Below are 18,096 nucleotides of genomic sequence, written 5' to 3' on the forward strand. Positions count from 1 at the left end.
ATAATATCCAGAACTCAAGGAGAAATGCATGCATTAATTGATAATTAATTGATCATATCAAGGGTAATAGGCAACGTGCTCCAGACATTATTGCCTTCCTTTGATAAGTTTAAAATTCTTAAAATACCCTTAAACGTCTAACCAAACTCGACCCCAAAATGTAACTTTATTTTAAACTGTTATGCATCTGTAATATAGTTCCCAGTTTTTATCCAGTATTCACATACAAAAAATAAATATACATTCAGAAACATATCTAAATACTGTACATATTGATGACGAGTCTAAATAATTCTGGTATTTCCAAACCCAGAGAGCTGCAGAGTTCTGTCTCTTCCCATTTCAAGTATAGGATTCAACTCATTATGTAATTTCCCCTGAGCTGTTCTCCAGGGAGTTGTGCTTGAGCAGGAAAGCATCTCGAACTCTGCTCTCTTATTATAAATAAATCAATTATTTATCTCTACTAATATCTACTAAAATTTCTACTATAAAAAAAAGTCTGTCATTTTGAAGAAAAATATTTAGTTTTTAGGTGTAAGGCTTCCAGTGTAAAAAATAAATAATTATATATGATATAATATAAATATATATTATCTAAACAATACCAGTTTTACTTTTGTGTTCCAGGTTTAAAACACAAAATCAGATTACATAAGGTTTAAAGAATTTAAGGAATTTAAAGTCCCTAAATATTTCATTAAGACAGTCTTAAAACATAATCCTCTCTCGGTTGCCAACTGTGTGTTTTTTCACCTTTCTGAAATGCTAAAGGTCCTTCAAAGGCGCCAATGCAGTTTTAAAAAGAAAAATAACTGCCTATTACAGCATCACGAAACAGCCTCTTCTGTTCATTTCTCTCCGTGGCATTGAAAGGACAAGGCCTGGTATCCTTGCATTGTTAGTGCAGTGAAACTTTTAGTTTTTCTTTCTCGAAGAGAAAAAGCATGCTTTGCTTTTAAAGAAAAAGTGTGATTGCTTTACCCATCAGCCACCCATTTGGTTATGTAACTGGCTTAGCATTTTGTGCTACAGTGCATCCAGGAGTGAAACATATCTTTATGGAAAACAATGCAGACTGCAGACCACTGCATCGTCCAGACACTTTCTTGCTCACATTGCTGTGACGTCATCAATGTCAATCACTTCGAATCCGGGGTTATCAATGCCTTGTTTCTCCTGTATCTCCTGGCTGTGCTTGTGCCCGCTATCGCTGTGGAAGCAATGGGCACAGTGCGGCGCAGACACTTGCACTGTCTTGGAAAATTTGGAAAAGTCAACATGGTACCTGCCCTCCTTGGTGCGTGAGATGACAGGCAGGAAGCTGTAGCCCCATTGGATCTCCTGAGGAGTGTAGGAGGTTCTCACCTGAAAGGTGGAGCTTGTGGACTCTGCTGTACCATCCAGGAAGACCACCAACTCGAAGTCCTGCTGAAGAAGCGTGTCTGCCGCCATTTCAAAAAAGGGACTGGACTTGTCAATAATGTAATAATAATAATAATAATAATAAAGTGAAGTGATTGTCACATGTGATACACAGCAGCACAGCACACGGTGCACACAGTGAAATTTGTCCTCTGCATTTAACCCATCACCCTGAGTGAGCAGTGGGCAGCCATGACTGGCGCCCGGGGAGCAGTGTGTGGGGACGGTGCTTTGCTCAGTGGCACCTCAGTGGTAGCTTGGCGGATCGGGATTCGAACCGGCAACCTTCTGATTACGGGGCCGCTTCCTTAACCGCTAGGCCACCACTGCCCTAGCGTGGTGTGGTACAGCATCAGTGGGCAAACAAAGAAGAGATTGTCCTTTCCAGCGTCCACAGCAAAATCAATGTTGACCTGGTCCAAAATAATGGTCTCTCCTTCTTGGGTTACAGTGGTCCTCAGCAGCTTGCCATAGATTTGGGTGCCAATGAGCAGGGTTTTTCTCAGATTGGCCACCCGTATAAGGAAACAGAGTGTGCCTTTCTTCAGGCAGATGGCTGCGGTGTCACTGAACATCACGGTTTTGGCCCTCACACACAGACCAAAACAGAAACCTTATTTAAATGATGTATGTTTTAAAACTGTTTCTAGTTAAAGAAAAAACTATTTTGCCTTCAAACAAAGTTAATTTCATACCCCTACTGCTAAAATAAATGAAACCGTTTTATGATTGCCCTGACCCACACACACACACACACACACATAGACCCTAGCACATCCTCTAACAATCTTTAACGCCTAACCGTACCATTTTTTTTTTTACAACGAGAGTCATCTGGTTCCACCATTCTCGCAAACACTGAATCAACGTGTGACCTTACAAATCTCACACACCCTTAGAACTTTCTTTTAAAACAGAAACCTTATTTAAATGATATATGTTTTAAAACTGTTTCTAGTTAAAGAAAAACTATTTTGCCTTCAAACAAAAGTTAATTTCATACCCCTACTGCTAAAATAAATGAAACAGTTTTATGATTTCCCTGACCCACACACACACAGACACACATAGACCCTAGCACATCCTCTAACAATCTTTAACACATAACCGTACCATTTGTTTTACAACGAGAGTCATCTGGTTCCACCATTCTCGCAAACACTGAATCAACGTGTGACCTTACAAATCTCACACACCCTTAGAACTTTCTTTTAAAACAGAAACCTTATTTTTAAGTGTATGGTTTTACTCAACTACTGTTTCAGTGTTTAACACGTTTAAACACAATACTTACACAACTTATTTTAAAAATACAAACGCATACTCTATTCATATACTGGCTGAATATGGTAGAATCCCATTTTGTATGTAGGAAGCATCACAGCACCTTCTGGCCCCACTCTATCGCTCTCTCCCATGTGTCGCATTACAGATGTCATATACACTTAGACTAACTTTTAAAACAGATTTCTTATCACTTGTTTACAACTATGGCCATTGCTGATGGCTTATGTCCGCATTTCTCCCAACGACATCCCTTTCCCCACGCACTTCCCTTCCCAGGGTTCATCTCACATTCTTCCCCGACACCTTGCAGAGTCTCATATTGACACACACACACACACACACACACACAGACCAAAACAGAAACCTTATTTAAATGATATATGTTTTAAAACTGTTTCTAGTTAAAGAAAAACTATTTTGCCTTCAAACAATGTTAATTTCATACCCCTACTGCTAAAATAAATGAAAAGGAGTTTTTCAACAAAGGATTTCAAAATCTAATGAGAAAACACAGCATCACCCATTTTGCCACAGGTAGCGAATTAAAGGCAAGCGTTATCGAACGTTTTAACAGGACTATTAAGGGTAGAATGTGGCGATATCTGACATCGGTCAATTCTAAAAGGTATATAGACGTACTTCCTGATTTAATAAAATCATACAATGCCAGCTACCATCGTAGCATTAAAATGAAACCTGCACAGGTCTGCTCTACAAATGAAGCACGAGTGTTTCAGTCATTGTACGGTGTGAACGATGCGAAGCAGAAAAATGTTACGTTCAATTACAAAACAGGCGACATTGTAAGAATTTCTAAAGCAAGAGGTGCATTCACAAAAGGATATGAACAAAACTTCACAGATGAATTCTTTACTATATCAGCATGTATCCCGCGTAATCCACCGGTCTACAAATTGGTAGATTATGACGGCGATATAATAGACGGGACCTTTTATGAAGAAGAATTGCAAAAGATCAAACTAATCAGTAATAAACCGTTTAAAGTTGAGAAAATTTTGGAAAGGAAGAACATGGGGAAAAGACGTATGGCCTTTGTGAAGTGGTTGGGGTGGCATGAAAAATTTAACTCTTGGGTTGATGAAAAAGACGTAGTAGATGTTTAAATAGTTTGTTCCAGAATCAGTCTTTCATTCACGATAAAACAACGTCATGGGGGACGAAGGCTTTTATGTAACCCTGCCGTGTAATGCCTCACAGAGCGTATATCCTGATAATACCATATCAAAGTATAGGACCAAACTCGCGAAACCTATTATTTTAAAGGGCGATTGGGAAGTAGCGCTGATTGAATTCCAGTACCCGCGATCATGGCCGACTTTTGGAGAGGATGACAAAAGCATCTTTTTGACCAATAATATAACAGGGGAGAGATTGGATGTTACAATACGCGTAGGTTATTACACAAGCATTACAGACATAGTCAAAGAGATAAGCGGCTATACCAGGGTACACGGCGTTACATTTGGTTATGATGACCTTATTAATAAGGTTTATGTCTATTCGAACAAACCTGTCACCATAGCGATATCAGGCAAGCTTAGGATTATTTTAGGATTTAAGAATAACGAATTTTTTGACGCAAGCATTACTGTGGATCCGTTGAGTCGAGCATATGCATCATATCCGGCCGACCTGTATGGTGGCGAATATAGCCTTTTTGTCTATACAGACTTTATAGAATATCAGGCGGTGGGTGACTATTTTGTACCCCTTCTACGATGTGTACATATAACCGGGAAAAACAAAGAGTTTGTCACAGTCAAGTATGACAGAGCGCACTACGTACGTGTTTCGAAATCACACATCAGCGATATAGCTGTAGAAGTGAAATCAGATCAGAATTGTGTCATACCATTTAAGTACGGCAAGGTGGTTACAAAACTACACTTCAGACCCACGAAACAATCTCAAAGAATTTGAGAAACTATGAAGGCTTTTAATCCGTACACGATAGACCCTCATCGTTATGTGACGTATTATCAAAACCAAGCTGGGGGAGGGATTCCAGGTTTTTATGGCGCCCCTTCCATGTACGGTGCAGGGCTTGGCGGTATTTTCTGAGGTCTTTTCCGAATGGCACTACCGCTATTGAAAAAAGGTTTCGCTATAGCAAAACCCCATCTAAAATCGGCGGCAAAGAACATTGTTACCGATGTAGTAACGAATGTCATGAGACCTAGACAAAATGATGTTGGACAAGGTGGTTCAGGTATGATGGTAATGAACAGGCGATATGAACACAAACCACCGGGTGTAAAACGAATCACACATGGAAAGAAAAGCAAAGTAAAGAAGAAACAAAACTCAGTGTCTAAAAGAAACTCGAGGGGTAAACAACACATGCATGAGTATCGGACTAAAAGAAATTTAAAAAACATCTTTTAGTCATGGCGTTAATACACGGGATGTCCGATGAATGCGTAAAGTCAGAGTTGGATTTGTTTACAGTCCCCATGACGCAGTTGTCTATAGAAAAAAGTACATACATCGAAGTGCCGCCTATCTCGGCACTGACTGACTCGGCACCCCTGGAGTTTTTCATAGCTGGAAACGGTGAAGACTATATTGATTTAAACAATACACTTTTATACACAAGACTCAAGATCACTAAACCGGATGGCACCGATATAGATGAGGGCGCACCAGTCGGCTTGGTTAATTACCCCGGAGCTACAATATTTTCACAGGTCGACGTATCCCTGGGGGATCGGCTGATCTCACAGAGTTCAAATACATACCCGTACAGAAGTCTTCTTGAGTGTTTGATAAATTATGACCGTCATGCGCTCGAAACGCTTTTCTCAGCGGGCCTATTTTACAAGGATACTGCGGGTCATATGGATACTGCGGATCCGTCTGGAGCAAACCGGGGGTTGAACAAGAGGGCCGCATTCACTAATGCTAGTAGCGTTGTTGAATTATTATCTCCCATACACAGCGATATCTTTTTTCAAGAAAAACTCATGTTGAACGGCGTTGATATAAAAATTCGATTAACACGTGCTAAAGATGAATTTTGCTTAATGCGCAGTGACAATTTGGGTTATAAAATAAACATACTGGCAGCGTCCATGTTTGTTAAAAAGGTTTCAGTGTCACCAGCTGTCAGGTTGGGACACGCACAGGCATTACTCACAGCAACAGCTAAATACCCTATCGACAGGGTATACTTAAAAAATTTCTCCGTGCCCACCGGAACACGCATCGCTAATCAGGAAAACCTGTTTTTGGGGACACTACCAAAAGCCATTGTGATTGGGATGGTTGATAATGACGCATTTTCAGGATCTTATGCTAAAAACCCTTTTGCATTCAAACATTATGATTTAGAATTCCTAGCAGTGTATGTGGACGGACAGCAATTCCCTGCCAAGCCGTTTCAACCACAGTACATAGAAGGTTCTGCTATAAGAGAGTTTTATCAGTTGGCGTTATCAACCGGCAGACATCTAAAAAATCGGGCATTGTCTATCGACAGAGAGGATTTCTTGAACGGTTACACACTCTACGCTTTTAACCTCACGCCGGACGAAGAATGCAGCCAACACATGTCATTAATTAGATCAGGGAACATCAGATTGGAAATGCGTTTTAGACAACCGCTTCGAAACACTATCAATTTAATAGTCTACGCTATATTTGATAGCATAATTGAAGTGTCCAATCGCAGGCAGATTCTTGTGGACCACTACTGAATTAATGAACACCGTACAACTATTAAATATTATGGACAAAACCTCCACAAACACGTGTTTTTTAGGCGTACTGCCGGCCGACCAATTACCCAAAAGACCTGTGACAACATTACCAGCATCTGTGATAATTAACACACACAGTTCGGACCAACCGGGTGAACACTGGTTAGCTGTGTACATAACTGAAGACCGTGTCGGTTGTTTTTTTGACAGTTTTGGAAACAGGCCAGACAGCAAGATGTTTCCGTCAGCCGTTTATAAATTTCTAAAAACTACATGTTACAATGTACAATTTTCAAATAAACAGGTTCAGGATTTATCATCGGTTACGTGCGGCAAACACTGTGTATTCTTTCTCTACCACATGTCAAAGGGTTTGAGCTATGAAGATGTTTTATCTAAATATTCCAACGACTTGACTAAAAATGATAAAAAGGTCTCGCTATTTGTGAAAAAACTACACCCGCATGTCTATAATTGTGATATGTTTAAAAACTCTCAATGTATACAATCTGGTGAGGTGTTTATGAAAAAATCTTATTCTAAATAAATGAGTCGAAAAACAAATATATGTATCATCATGTTTGTTTATTGTCATCACATGTTCAAACATGTTTTTAAAACAAGACTGTATACACTTTTTAAAAATGTAACCATGCGCTTGTATCTAAACGTGGCGATGAAAACGCAGGTGGTTCTGAATCACCATCATCATCACGGGTGGTAAAAGTCTTGTTAATGTTTTTAAATGAATTGACCTCATCTTTAACACGTCTGTTTGGAACCGTAGAAAGAGGTATGTTCAACATTGCTATAGCACTCAGGAATTCACGCCACCCCTTGGGTCTCCTATGAGGATTCATAGTTTGAGGCGTGGTAACGTTCTTAACCAAATCGAAAATGTGAGATCCTGGAATGATCGTACCGTTGAAAACAAATTCGCCCTCTCTACCCCATGCAGCAACCCCCTGTGATTTCATCATTTTTTCTAATATATACCGGACATTCCTTTTACTTCTCTGCGGTACATTTTGTAAAACCTCTTTAACCGTAGCGTCGTCATCAACGGTCGCTGCTTCTGTGGGTGATGTCTGTACATTTTCAGATGCCTGTGGTAGGTTAAGCGTTATCGACTTAGTCTCATGATCACCCTGCTTAACCACCGATATATACCACTGCAAGAGTGTCGAGTATAATTTGGCTTTTTCATAATCCCCCAAATCAGTTCTGTCCAAAACAGTTTTTATCGATGCATCCAAATCATTTTCCGCGCGCTGTCTCAGAGGTATAGGTGCACCATCGTTTTTTAACCTGTCCAGCTGTCGCTGGGGTACCAAATACATCCTTTCAGCGTGTTCCATTAGCCCCCCTGTCTTGATGCGATTAGACTACTTATAAAGGGAACTGCGACGCTTAACAGAGGTAAAAGGAACCCGCCCTCTTGATTGATCACATATTTCTTTCTTAACACACCAATTTTTTTATCGGCTATGAATTTTATAGCTTTTTTCTTTTTTTCCAACTTTTTATATTGTGACTTTGTCAATGGTATTGTACCGCTGAGCACATTCAAAGCCACTTCGCATAAGGTTAGAATCAACTCATTCGAAGATTCTTGTAAAATGAGACGTCTCTGTATCGGCTTAGCCTTAAGTAAGAGTTTTAGAAGCGGCAGATTTCTATAAAGACGGTTAGACATGTCAGCGTCTAAACTCTTTTTTTCTGAACATAGACCACCGGATACTCTGAAAGCAGATCCGTTCTGAGACGAAATGTGTCAGGTGTTCTAGATTTATAATCAATCATGAGGTAGCCAAAGGGTTTTTCAGTAGCGTTTTTAAAACATTCAAGGAAGAATTTGGTATTACCAGGATACATCTGTCTTGCTAATACAGCAATCTGTGTATTGTCTCTTGGGTTTTTGAAAAGTATTAGGTAATTTGTGTTTAAACTGATTGTTCTGCTGGATTTCCCCTGAAAAAACAAATTCTGAACCATGTAGATAGCGCTGAGGTTTCTATGATGCACGTATTGTGTAAACACTTTTTCAACCTGCTTATTGCCACTCGCAACATCCATTAAGTCATCGATAATTAATAGCGATGGTTTGGTCGGCGGCAAGAGTTGGTCGTCCGATAGTGTGTCAGGAATACCTTGTATAAAATTAATATTCCTAATTTTTAACAACTCGTCATAAAGAGGTTGCCAGCAGTCGTAAATGTAGACAATGTTTTCAATCGTTGTAGATATTAAGCGGTCGGCATCGGCTATTAACGCTTTCACAAAAAACGTTTTTCCTGAGTTTGACGGTCCGCTTACTATACACGAGAACGGATGTTGCAATCTGAGATCGAATCCTGAGATGATACACATACATTTTATTGTAGAAAATAACACACATGCATATAATAGCATAAAAATACAAATATAAATATACAAATGTCACAGACATATTGAAAAAATCACACATATGCAAATAATACAAACATCCATATATACAATATATTACAAACATGTTGAAAATCACACAGATACAAATAATAGAAAACTGTACATATATACATATGTTACAGACATAATGATAAAAAAAAAGAAAAATGTTTTATTTACATATTTACCTGTGACATCTCTCAAAGTCATCTTGTGTCAATACCCATAGGGGAGCGTCGTAAAGTCTGGGAGCAGGACTCGTTTGTTGTACACAACTTTGAACCTTTTGACATCTGATTTGTTATGTAATGTGAGGTGTCTTTTATTCCTGGTAATTGTGTCTGTGCGTGTTAAAACATGTTGCGACCGGTCTCTATCTATTACATAGCTGTTAACCAAATCAACCAGAGAGCGTAGATTTACAGCTTTTGAATTTTCAGCATTGAGAGTGATACCCTTGGCCTTCATGGATGTCTTACCGTTAGCGGTGATGTAACCATATGTTTTCGGACCGCCTGAACAAAATTCTGTAATGTAATCCCTGGGGCCTACCTCGTCAGTAAGATCGCCCAGATATGGACCTAGGGGTGGCTCCCAGTCACCATCTTTTGAGACAAAGATTAGACTGTCTGTGTCGCTGTACAGCAGCCGATCACCCAATTTCTCCATCACAGAATATAATTCTAGGCGTGCATGAGCAGTTGTAAACGCTCCAAGAAACACATTAATGTCACGCATTTGAGCGCCATAACCGTCTGCATAACGCCACTGAACCAATGCCACTTCGTCCGAGACAAATGCAAAATGTGTGATTTCATGACCGCCCCCAAAAATGTATCGAGCAAAGTCATCAGGCTCTTTCAACAATTCTGTGAATGGAAGGTTTTCCCGCATTGAAAATCAGCCCCAAAGTGAATTCAATAGGAGTTTGTTAATATTTCTCCTTGCAGGGTTTGAACAGATTTTTTCAGGATTCAGACGGATACCCTGTTTTTGAAAATAATCGTCGATGTAGGCATGCTTTTCAGCATCCGTCACAACCCCCGGCGGGTACCCACTGGCTTCCTGCTTGTATTGTAGAAACGTTTTCAGATAATCTGCAAACAACGTTTCTGATCTTTGTTCAAAATGCCACACTTCATGAATCTCAGCCAAAACATAACCCATCTGTACAGCTTTCAACAATTCAATGCTAACCCAACAACCCGAAAGAGATCTCTCGCCGTCAGTATGAGTACATGGTGACGCTTGATTCTCAAGATGACAACATGTTCTACAAAGCGGGAACATTAGTTTGCCGCCGCATCGGTAAGGCAACTCAGGGTGCAAGAGACCACGTGGCGGGTACACCGTTGCTTTAACCAACCCATAGTAATTTTCGAGACTATCAAAGTCTTTCAAAATGATCTGTGGGTGGCCGATCGGATATTCCTTTGATGATTGACAAAACGGGTAGAGACTGGTGAAATCAAAGTAACGAATTTTTTCACCGTCCGTTGTTTTGTGATAGAGTTTGTACGCATTCGTTCGACCGCCAAAGAGGCTGTCTCTCGGCTTTAGACGACTGGGGTGTGTATATGTTGACATGAACTCTATGACTGATGGATCGACCTGTTTTAAACGACGCCACTGGCACTCCCACATAACTTCGACTTTTAAGCCGTACACCTTGGTGAGGGTTTCAATCTTATCATCAAAACGCCTTCTTAAAACACTGTACGGGAGCCTTGACAAAGGATGAGTCTGGGTGGGTGTGTATTTACAATCATGTCCGTGATGCATACACCCATTAAATTCTAAACCGTATTTACGACCATTTTTTTCATAATAGCCGTCAAGACAGTATTTCCCAACCACAACCTCACCCTCTGTCAGAGCGTGTTGGATGTTCACATGCCTGGTTGTTTTGACATATTCCAGCCATTCGATGCTAATGTCTGAAAATGCCTTGTTTTGGCTTGTGTACGCGTTGTTATGTGTAAGAGCGAGTGTATCACGCGGTAGGTAGTGTGTTTTGTATACAGCCATGCAGCACGATGCCAACGTGGTTTGACCAAAAGGGTCTAGACCCGTGCATTCTATGAACTCATCACGGTATTTCAGACACGCCTCTCTTAACAGCACGACGTCGTTTCGACCGTAGAAACGGAGTTCCTTCTGAAAATCAAAAACACCGCACGCTGATTCATTGTACCAGTCATCAAATTCACGTCTGCCAGCATTGGACATGTTGTCATATCCATAAAAGGTCTTATCCGGGTATGGGCCTATGTAATGGTTGTTTGAGCGTGTGTTAAACTTGTGTGGGAAATAACCCTTTTCTGTGGTGGTGAGATTTAACGCAGCTGTTGTTTTTGCCAGACTCATCGGTAGAAAAGAATAGCTGTCGATAAAACGCTGTTTAAAACATGCATCAAACATGAATATCAGACGGCATCCAGTCATTGTCACATCTAGTTTGATCCCGTTTTTGGAGTAATATTCCAAAAGTATGAAATTGTCAAACCCTGCAGCGTTGTGTGCTAAAAATGTGAAACCGTTGAACCTTGGTCGACGGAGCCAATTCACAAATTCACGCACACACCCGTCACCCTCAGCCGTGAACTCCACACCTGTAAATGTAATTGCGCAAACAAAATTTGCATGATGTTTGCCGTTCTCGAAACGTGTTTCAAAATAAAAAAAAATGTAGCGGTTATTTGTCTCCTTCAATCTAATGGGTTGTATGAAGCATTCATGCTTAGCGTCTGGAATCAGTTCTTCACGACAATGAACACAGTGTGGTGTCGGACACGTGTGTGGTTTGGGTTTTTTAACACTAACGTGGTAACGCCTGTTACAATTCTTACAAAATTTTGTAAGATCACAATTTGACGCTACCACGCTAGGATCGCTCTTCATAGGACGGGGCTGTTTATGTTTGTCAAAACAAAAATCAGACTTGCAAAACCTCCCACAAGACGAGCAATATCTCGAACCTGTGACCCTTGAAGGGCAGCCGGGGTCGTTACAAACATCACACCTGTATTTGCAACCATGGTCTCGGAACGAAGTGTAACCAGCATAGCAGAATTCACAGACATACGGCACCCCCATGAATGCCTTGAGGTTTAATATTCCGTAGTAATGGCTGTCGTGTATGTATAAAAAGGCTGTTTTTGCATGTGGTACAGTGCTAGTTTGAAATTTCTGCAACACCCCTACGTCTGATCTGTAAAAGATCACAATCTTGATGTCCAATAAGCTCTCAAATTTTGGAACATCATTAAAGCCGACTTTATGGTGAATAGGTAGCCCGCACCGTGTCTGAAATGTGGCAGCCAATTTTTCTAAATAAGCTGTTGGTTTCTCAGGGTTTACAAAATTTGCCAGGCATATCGCGAAGCACAATTGGTTTGTAACATTAACGGGGCAGAATAGATTCATCCTGTTCTTGCTTATTATCTGATCATGAGCCAAATCACGCAATTTACGTCGCGCGCCCCCATCACGACCTCTAGCGATTGAAACAGTCAGGTGTAGTGTCTCATCGCACATAATTTTTTTATTGCTTTGGATTATTTTTTCGATGGCGTCCATCAGAATTTCATACGAATGGTTATTCGCGGGTGAAAGGATCGCATTAACATCTGAAACCAGGGTATCGCCACTCAGTGTGACATCGAAAACACCGCTCTGTCCGGCCAGTGTGTGTGAGAATTTTACGATATCTTTGAATACATCGTGGATGTGTGAAATATATGATGTTATGTCGCTGCTCGAAACGGATCTGAAATTAATATCACGATGCAGTACCACCCCATTGAACCGTGGTTTAGGTGTAACATGGTAACCGTCTATCACACCACCCCTTATAGACAATTCTTCTAAGGATACTGGATCAGATTCAGCACCACAACCATTTTGAATTTGATGTAAAACATTATTAAACATCTCAATTTCCCCCCATGTCTCGATGTTTAACATTTCGTGTAGTGTTTTATTAAAATCTTCCACAGCATCACCACCAATACATTGACGTTTAGACGGCTCCATTATGGATGACAACAAGTTTTAAAACACCCTTACACATGTGAAATGCCACTTAAACGCAACAAAACCGCTGATAACGATGACCAATCGACACGCTTCAGATCTGATGTATGTTCTACAGCTTTGGCTATAACCCCTACAGTCCTAATCAACTTTTCTTGCAAGTCATACACCTTAACAATGTTATCTAATACCTGTTTAAGGCACACACAGCATTCAGAATGATTAGAAAACCGCCGGTACCTCTGTGGGTCGATGTGGTTTGGTTCTGTTTGCGTGGCGATGTCTGATCTGGCAAAATCTACCGCATCCCACGCTTTGTAATCCGTGTTGGTCCAATCGGTGACAAAGTCGAGATCAACGTTTACGGGGTTTCTACCTGTAACAAATCACACAATGTTAAAATTAATATTTTATTAAAATAACGATCGCGTTAAAACCATGTAAATACACACCTTCTGGCTTTTCCGGGAGCTTGAAATCTGTTTTCGTCTTCTTTCCTGATAGTTTTATCAAACCTGATTGTCAATATTTTATTAAAATAATAATAAATTGTGTTAAAACATATGTAATACACACCTTGCGGCTTTTTCACCATACGCTTTTGTGACTTTTCCACGCACAGATCTACCAAGGGAGCCAGATGTTTTCGTTTGCGTGTAGCTTTCCGACCTGACGGCTTGTCGACCCCTGTATTATCAACGCCTGGCTCAGGAATGGTGGCCACTAGTTGTCTGATGGTTGCTGTACAGAACGAGAGATATTACAATCACAACCATATGATGAAAAATTCATAAACCGTATTAGATAGTCATAAATATATTACCTAAACTGTCGGCAGAGCATCCAACATCCGCGGTTACAACGTTGGAATTTGGATAATGTTCTGCTATTAGAATGCATACACGGTCAAAAACACACACTCACAACTATGTAGTGATATTATTATTAGTAGGATCTGTGGTTTTTACAATTACCTTGGTATGAAATTTGTGGTTCAGAATCACCCGCACCAAAACCCTCGGTCCATAGACTTTCGAACCCCGGTGTTTCAAAACACGCCAGGTTTGATGGTCCTTCGAGTGATTCTACAGAAAAGTTACACCTATTAACAAATAAATAAATAAAACACACACATACGTTGTAACAAGACATATAGTTTATGTGTTATGAAAAACTTACTGAGAGTTCATCGCCGGTGATGGTCCTTGTGATGTCGATCAGTTGAATGAAGACCTCGAGGGTCTCTCTTGTTATATAGACCTCTGTGTGTGTGTGTGTGTGTGTGTGTGTGTGTGTGTGTGTGTGTGTGTGTGTGTGCGTGTGTGTGTGTGTGTGCGTGTGTGTGAGATTTGTAAGGTCACACGTTGATTCAGTGTTTGCGAGAATGGTGGAACCAGATGACTCTCGTTGTAAAACAAATGGTACGGTTAGGTGTTAAAGATTGTTAGAGGATGTGCAGGGTCTATGTGTGTGTGTGTGTGTGTGTGTGGGTCAGGGAAATCATAAAACGGTTTCATTTATTTTAGCAGTAGGGGTATGAAATTAACATTGTTTGAAGGCAAAATAGTTTTTCTTTAACTAGAAACAGTTTTAAAACATATATCATTTAAATAAGGTTTCTGTTTTGGTCTGTGTGTGTGTGTGTGTGTGTGTCAATATGAGACTCTGCAAGGTGTCGGGGAAGAATGTGAGATGAAACCGGGAAGGGAAGTGCGTGGGGAAAGGGATGTCGTTGGGAGAAATGCGGACATAAGCCATCAGCAATGGCCATAGTTGTAAACAAGTGATAAGAAATCTGTTTTAAAAGTTAGTCTAAGTGTATATGACATCTGTAATGCGACACATGGGAGAGAGCGATAGAGTGGGGCCAGAAGGTGCTGTGATGCTTCCTACATACAAAATGGGATTCTACCATATTCAGCCAGTATATGAATAGAGTATGCGTTTGTATTTTTAAAATAAGTTGTGTAAGTATTGTGTTTAAACGTGTTAAACACTGAAACAGTAGTTGAGTAAAACCATACACTTAAAAATAAGGTTTCTGTTTTAAAAGAAAGTTCTAAGGGTGTGTGAGATTTGTAAGGTCACACGTTGATTCAGTGTTTGCGAGAATGGTGGAACCAGATGACTCTCGTTGTAAAACAAATGGTACGGTTATGTGTTAAAGATTGTTAGAGGATGTGCTAGGGTCTATGTGTGTGTGTGTGTGTGGGTCAGGGAAATCATAAAACGGTTTTCATTTATTTTAGCAGTAGGGGTATGAAATTAACTTTGTTTGAAGGCAAAATAGTTTTTCTTTAACTAGAAACAGTTTTAAAACATACATCATTTAAATAAGTTTCTGTTTTGGTCTGTGTGCGTGTGTGTGTGTGTGTGTGTGTGTGTGTGTGTGTGAGATTTGTAAGACCACACATTGATTCAGTGTTTGAGAGAAAGAGGTAATGGTATGCTGACTTATAACATCCCCACAACAGCCATAGTTTGTAAACAAGTGGTAAGACATCTGTTTTTAAAACCTGTCTAAGTGTTTATGTAAGAATGGACATCGCGGGAGCATACTTTGTCTTACATAACAGATGTCCGGAGGGGGAAGGAAAGAAGGAGGTCATAAATTACGCGCTGGGGTCCGGTGGAGAAGGCAGAAGGGCAGAAGGGAAGGAGGTCGTAAATTACGCGCACAGTGTCCAGTGTCCAGGGGAGAAGGGGAGAAGGGGAGAATGTAGAAGGATAGATGGTCATAAATCACGCGCTTTTTCCTCATACAGATATGTCATCAATCATTTTTGACATAAAGTATATTATTATAACTACTGCCAAAGATGAACCAGCTTCCAATGAAGGCAATTGCAAAGTAGCTTAAAACAAAACGCCAGCGGATCTCCACAAAGGTTGTCCAAAAGTCCATAAGGAAAGCATGATTGTAGTAACTGATGTTGCCAAACTTAATATTGCAGTGACCATCCTTTGTCACCAGTCGGGTTCTTTTGCTTCTGTGCTCTGCTAAGTGACTGTGGATGTGCTTCTGGATGAACTGGAACATCCTTCGGCTAGAAAAGTAAAAAAAAATATTTCAAATAAAATACACAGCCTGTACAACGTCTGCCAATCTTGTCAACAATACTGAGGTATTATTAATCTACTCTATCAGCTATGCCATGCTAAATCTTATAAAAGAACCACTGATAAGAGTTTGTAACCTTGGTGGTATGTTTGATTCAGTTCTGTCCTGTAAAATGCACCATACAACCAGTGGCATGGTCAGTGGCCAAGTTGCAGAAACATGAGTACATGCACTAATTTCCTGTTTCTTGACCATCATAGCTTGCTGAACGTCCTGCTATGACATCACGCAACGAATAACAGTCCTCATGCTTACATATGAGGCCTTGCATGATCTCACTCCATAGTGATCTCACTCCATGCTCCTCCAAGACCAGCGCATTTTCTCTCTTCAAACAGACTTCAAAATCCAACCTGTTCACACAGTGCTTTTCCTCCCAAATGATATTTCATTCTACTTCATGTGTGTAATATTATTTTTTTGTTGTTGTTGTTGTTCAGCCCTCTTTTACCTGCTCAATACAATAGTAGAAAGATGTCTAAAATTTATTGAGGACCTATTTTTCAAATCCTTTGAATATCAGGTTTTAAAGAGAGAATATCGTCATTATTCTAGGTTAAAATCTGTTTGTAAAGAGTTTAATCATATTACTAGATTTTTTATTGTGCTAAGTATGTAAATTGCACCATGTTTTACTTTCATTTAAAAAATTTGGCAACATCTACACAATAGTTTAACTTGGGTCACTACTCCCGTAAAATCAATAAATCTTGCTAGAAATTAGCTTTTTTTAAGAGTATTTCACACATGGGTACACCTTCACCCATAAAGAAGAGGTTAACGATAGGGCCCGTAAAACAGGAAGAATAGATGACTCCCAACCACCAGAGCTCAAAATCCACTTCACATACCTGCAACCTTCTCCCGTCCTCCCAAACTGCAGAAAGGATTGGTTCAAATCTCACAGTTGTCCACTGAATAAATTGCCATTAAAGTCCCAAAACGATTTAATCCGGAGTAAAAAAAATGCTAATCCTAGGCACATGCCCCAGTTTACACTGCCTACACAAAGACAGAAACCGTTAAACAGTGGTTACAAAACCAGAGCATTTCTACTCGTCAGACTGGTGGAACCCAGACCGCACTTCACGTAAATGCATTCCCATCACTGCGGAGAGCCAGTCACACCAGCATAATGGGTGCGTCTACTTTCAGACGGGGACCGCTTTGGGTCTGGTGGTCAGTTCAGCACACAGCCGCACTCTTGGCTAAAGACCATCAGTCAAGGAGAATAACGTTACCAATGAAGCCCCCTGCCATTTTGTTTTAGCCTCATAAAAACTGGGGCTGCGTATTGTCCTGCACAAAGAAAGCCTTCAATCACACTTCCCCTTTCTTCTCCTTCTTTCACCCTCCCACCTCTCCTTTCCCTTCCCCCAAAACACCAGGCCTACAATTTGCATTAGAATAAAGTGAAGGAATGACAAGAGGCTAAACCCTGTTTTTTGGGGGAAACCACTTGGACTGTAACCAAGTCAAAAAAGCAACTTCATAAATATATTTCTAATCAATCTACTGTACCTCTACCAAACGTGTATAAGTTATAATGGTGTTTCTCGTTTTTTAAACTCTGGTAGTGCTGTGATGTATTGAACTTATGTCGTAAATGTCCATAACCAGTGGTGTGTGCTTTTCACCAAAATCAAGGGCCACTGAAACACATTCCGTTTTGGTACTTTCAGGGTTGAGAGTTGAGTATAATTGGGACACTCATCAGGGACACACCCAGGACGGGGCATCAGCCAACCAATAACAGACACACTATTCACTCACACAATCACACATACGGACGATTCAGTTACCAATTCATCTAGTGTCCATGTCTTTGGACAGCTGAAGGAAACTCACACTGACTGCACAGCGGGCAACCTCCACATACACAAGATCCGAGCCGTGACTTGAAATCACAACCCACGTACAGAGGAAGATCCAACAGGGAAAAAAAAAAAATAAAAAAAAATATCACATGAACCGTCTTATTGGAAGGATTAGAAACCCATGCTCTACTAGGCATCTCTTCAGAACGACACAACCGGATTCCCATTTTTAAATGTGGACTGCGTGGCTGGCTGGTTTTAAAAG

General features: G+C 40.4%; 1 protein-coding gene and 1 long non-coding RNA gene across 2 annotated transcripts; both read right to left on the reverse strand.

Moving 5' to 3' along the window:
* Positions 1-467: 467 nt before the first annotated feature.
* On the reverse strand, positions 468-17,816 carry LOC114792112 (ATP-sensitive inward rectifier potassium channel 1-like). Its single transcript, XM_028982993.1, has 6 exons — positions 16,866-17,816; positions 15,672-15,940; positions 13,470-13,634; positions 13,206-13,269; positions 1,769-2,013; positions 468-1,487 (listed from the first exon to the last, which is right to left on the reverse strand). Exons 2-6 carry the CDS (start codon positions 15,931-15,933, stop codon positions 1,114-1,116), a joined length of 1,110 nt encoding a protein of 369 aa, XP_028838826.1. The 5' UTR covers positions 15,934-15,940; positions 16,866-17,816; the 3' UTR covers positions 468-1,113.
* On the reverse strand, positions 12,205-13,912 carry LOC114793156 (uncharacterized). The gene is made up of 5 exons (XR_003750205.1): positions 13,868-13,912; positions 13,717-13,776; positions 13,470-13,634; positions 13,346-13,390; positions 12,205-13,269 (listed from the first exon to the last, which is right to left on the reverse strand). It is a non-coding gene; the product is annotated as an uncharacterized LOC114793156 (long non-coding RNA).
* Positions 17,817-18,096: the final 280 nt, after the last annotated feature.

This window comes from Denticeps clupeoides, chromosome 6 (genome assembly GCF_900700375.1).
Source record: "Denticeps clupeoides chromosome 6, fDenClu1.1, whole genome shotgun sequence".
Taxonomy (NCBI): Eukaryota; Metazoa; Chordata; class Actinopteri; order Clupeiformes; family Denticipitidae; genus Denticeps; species Denticeps clupeoides.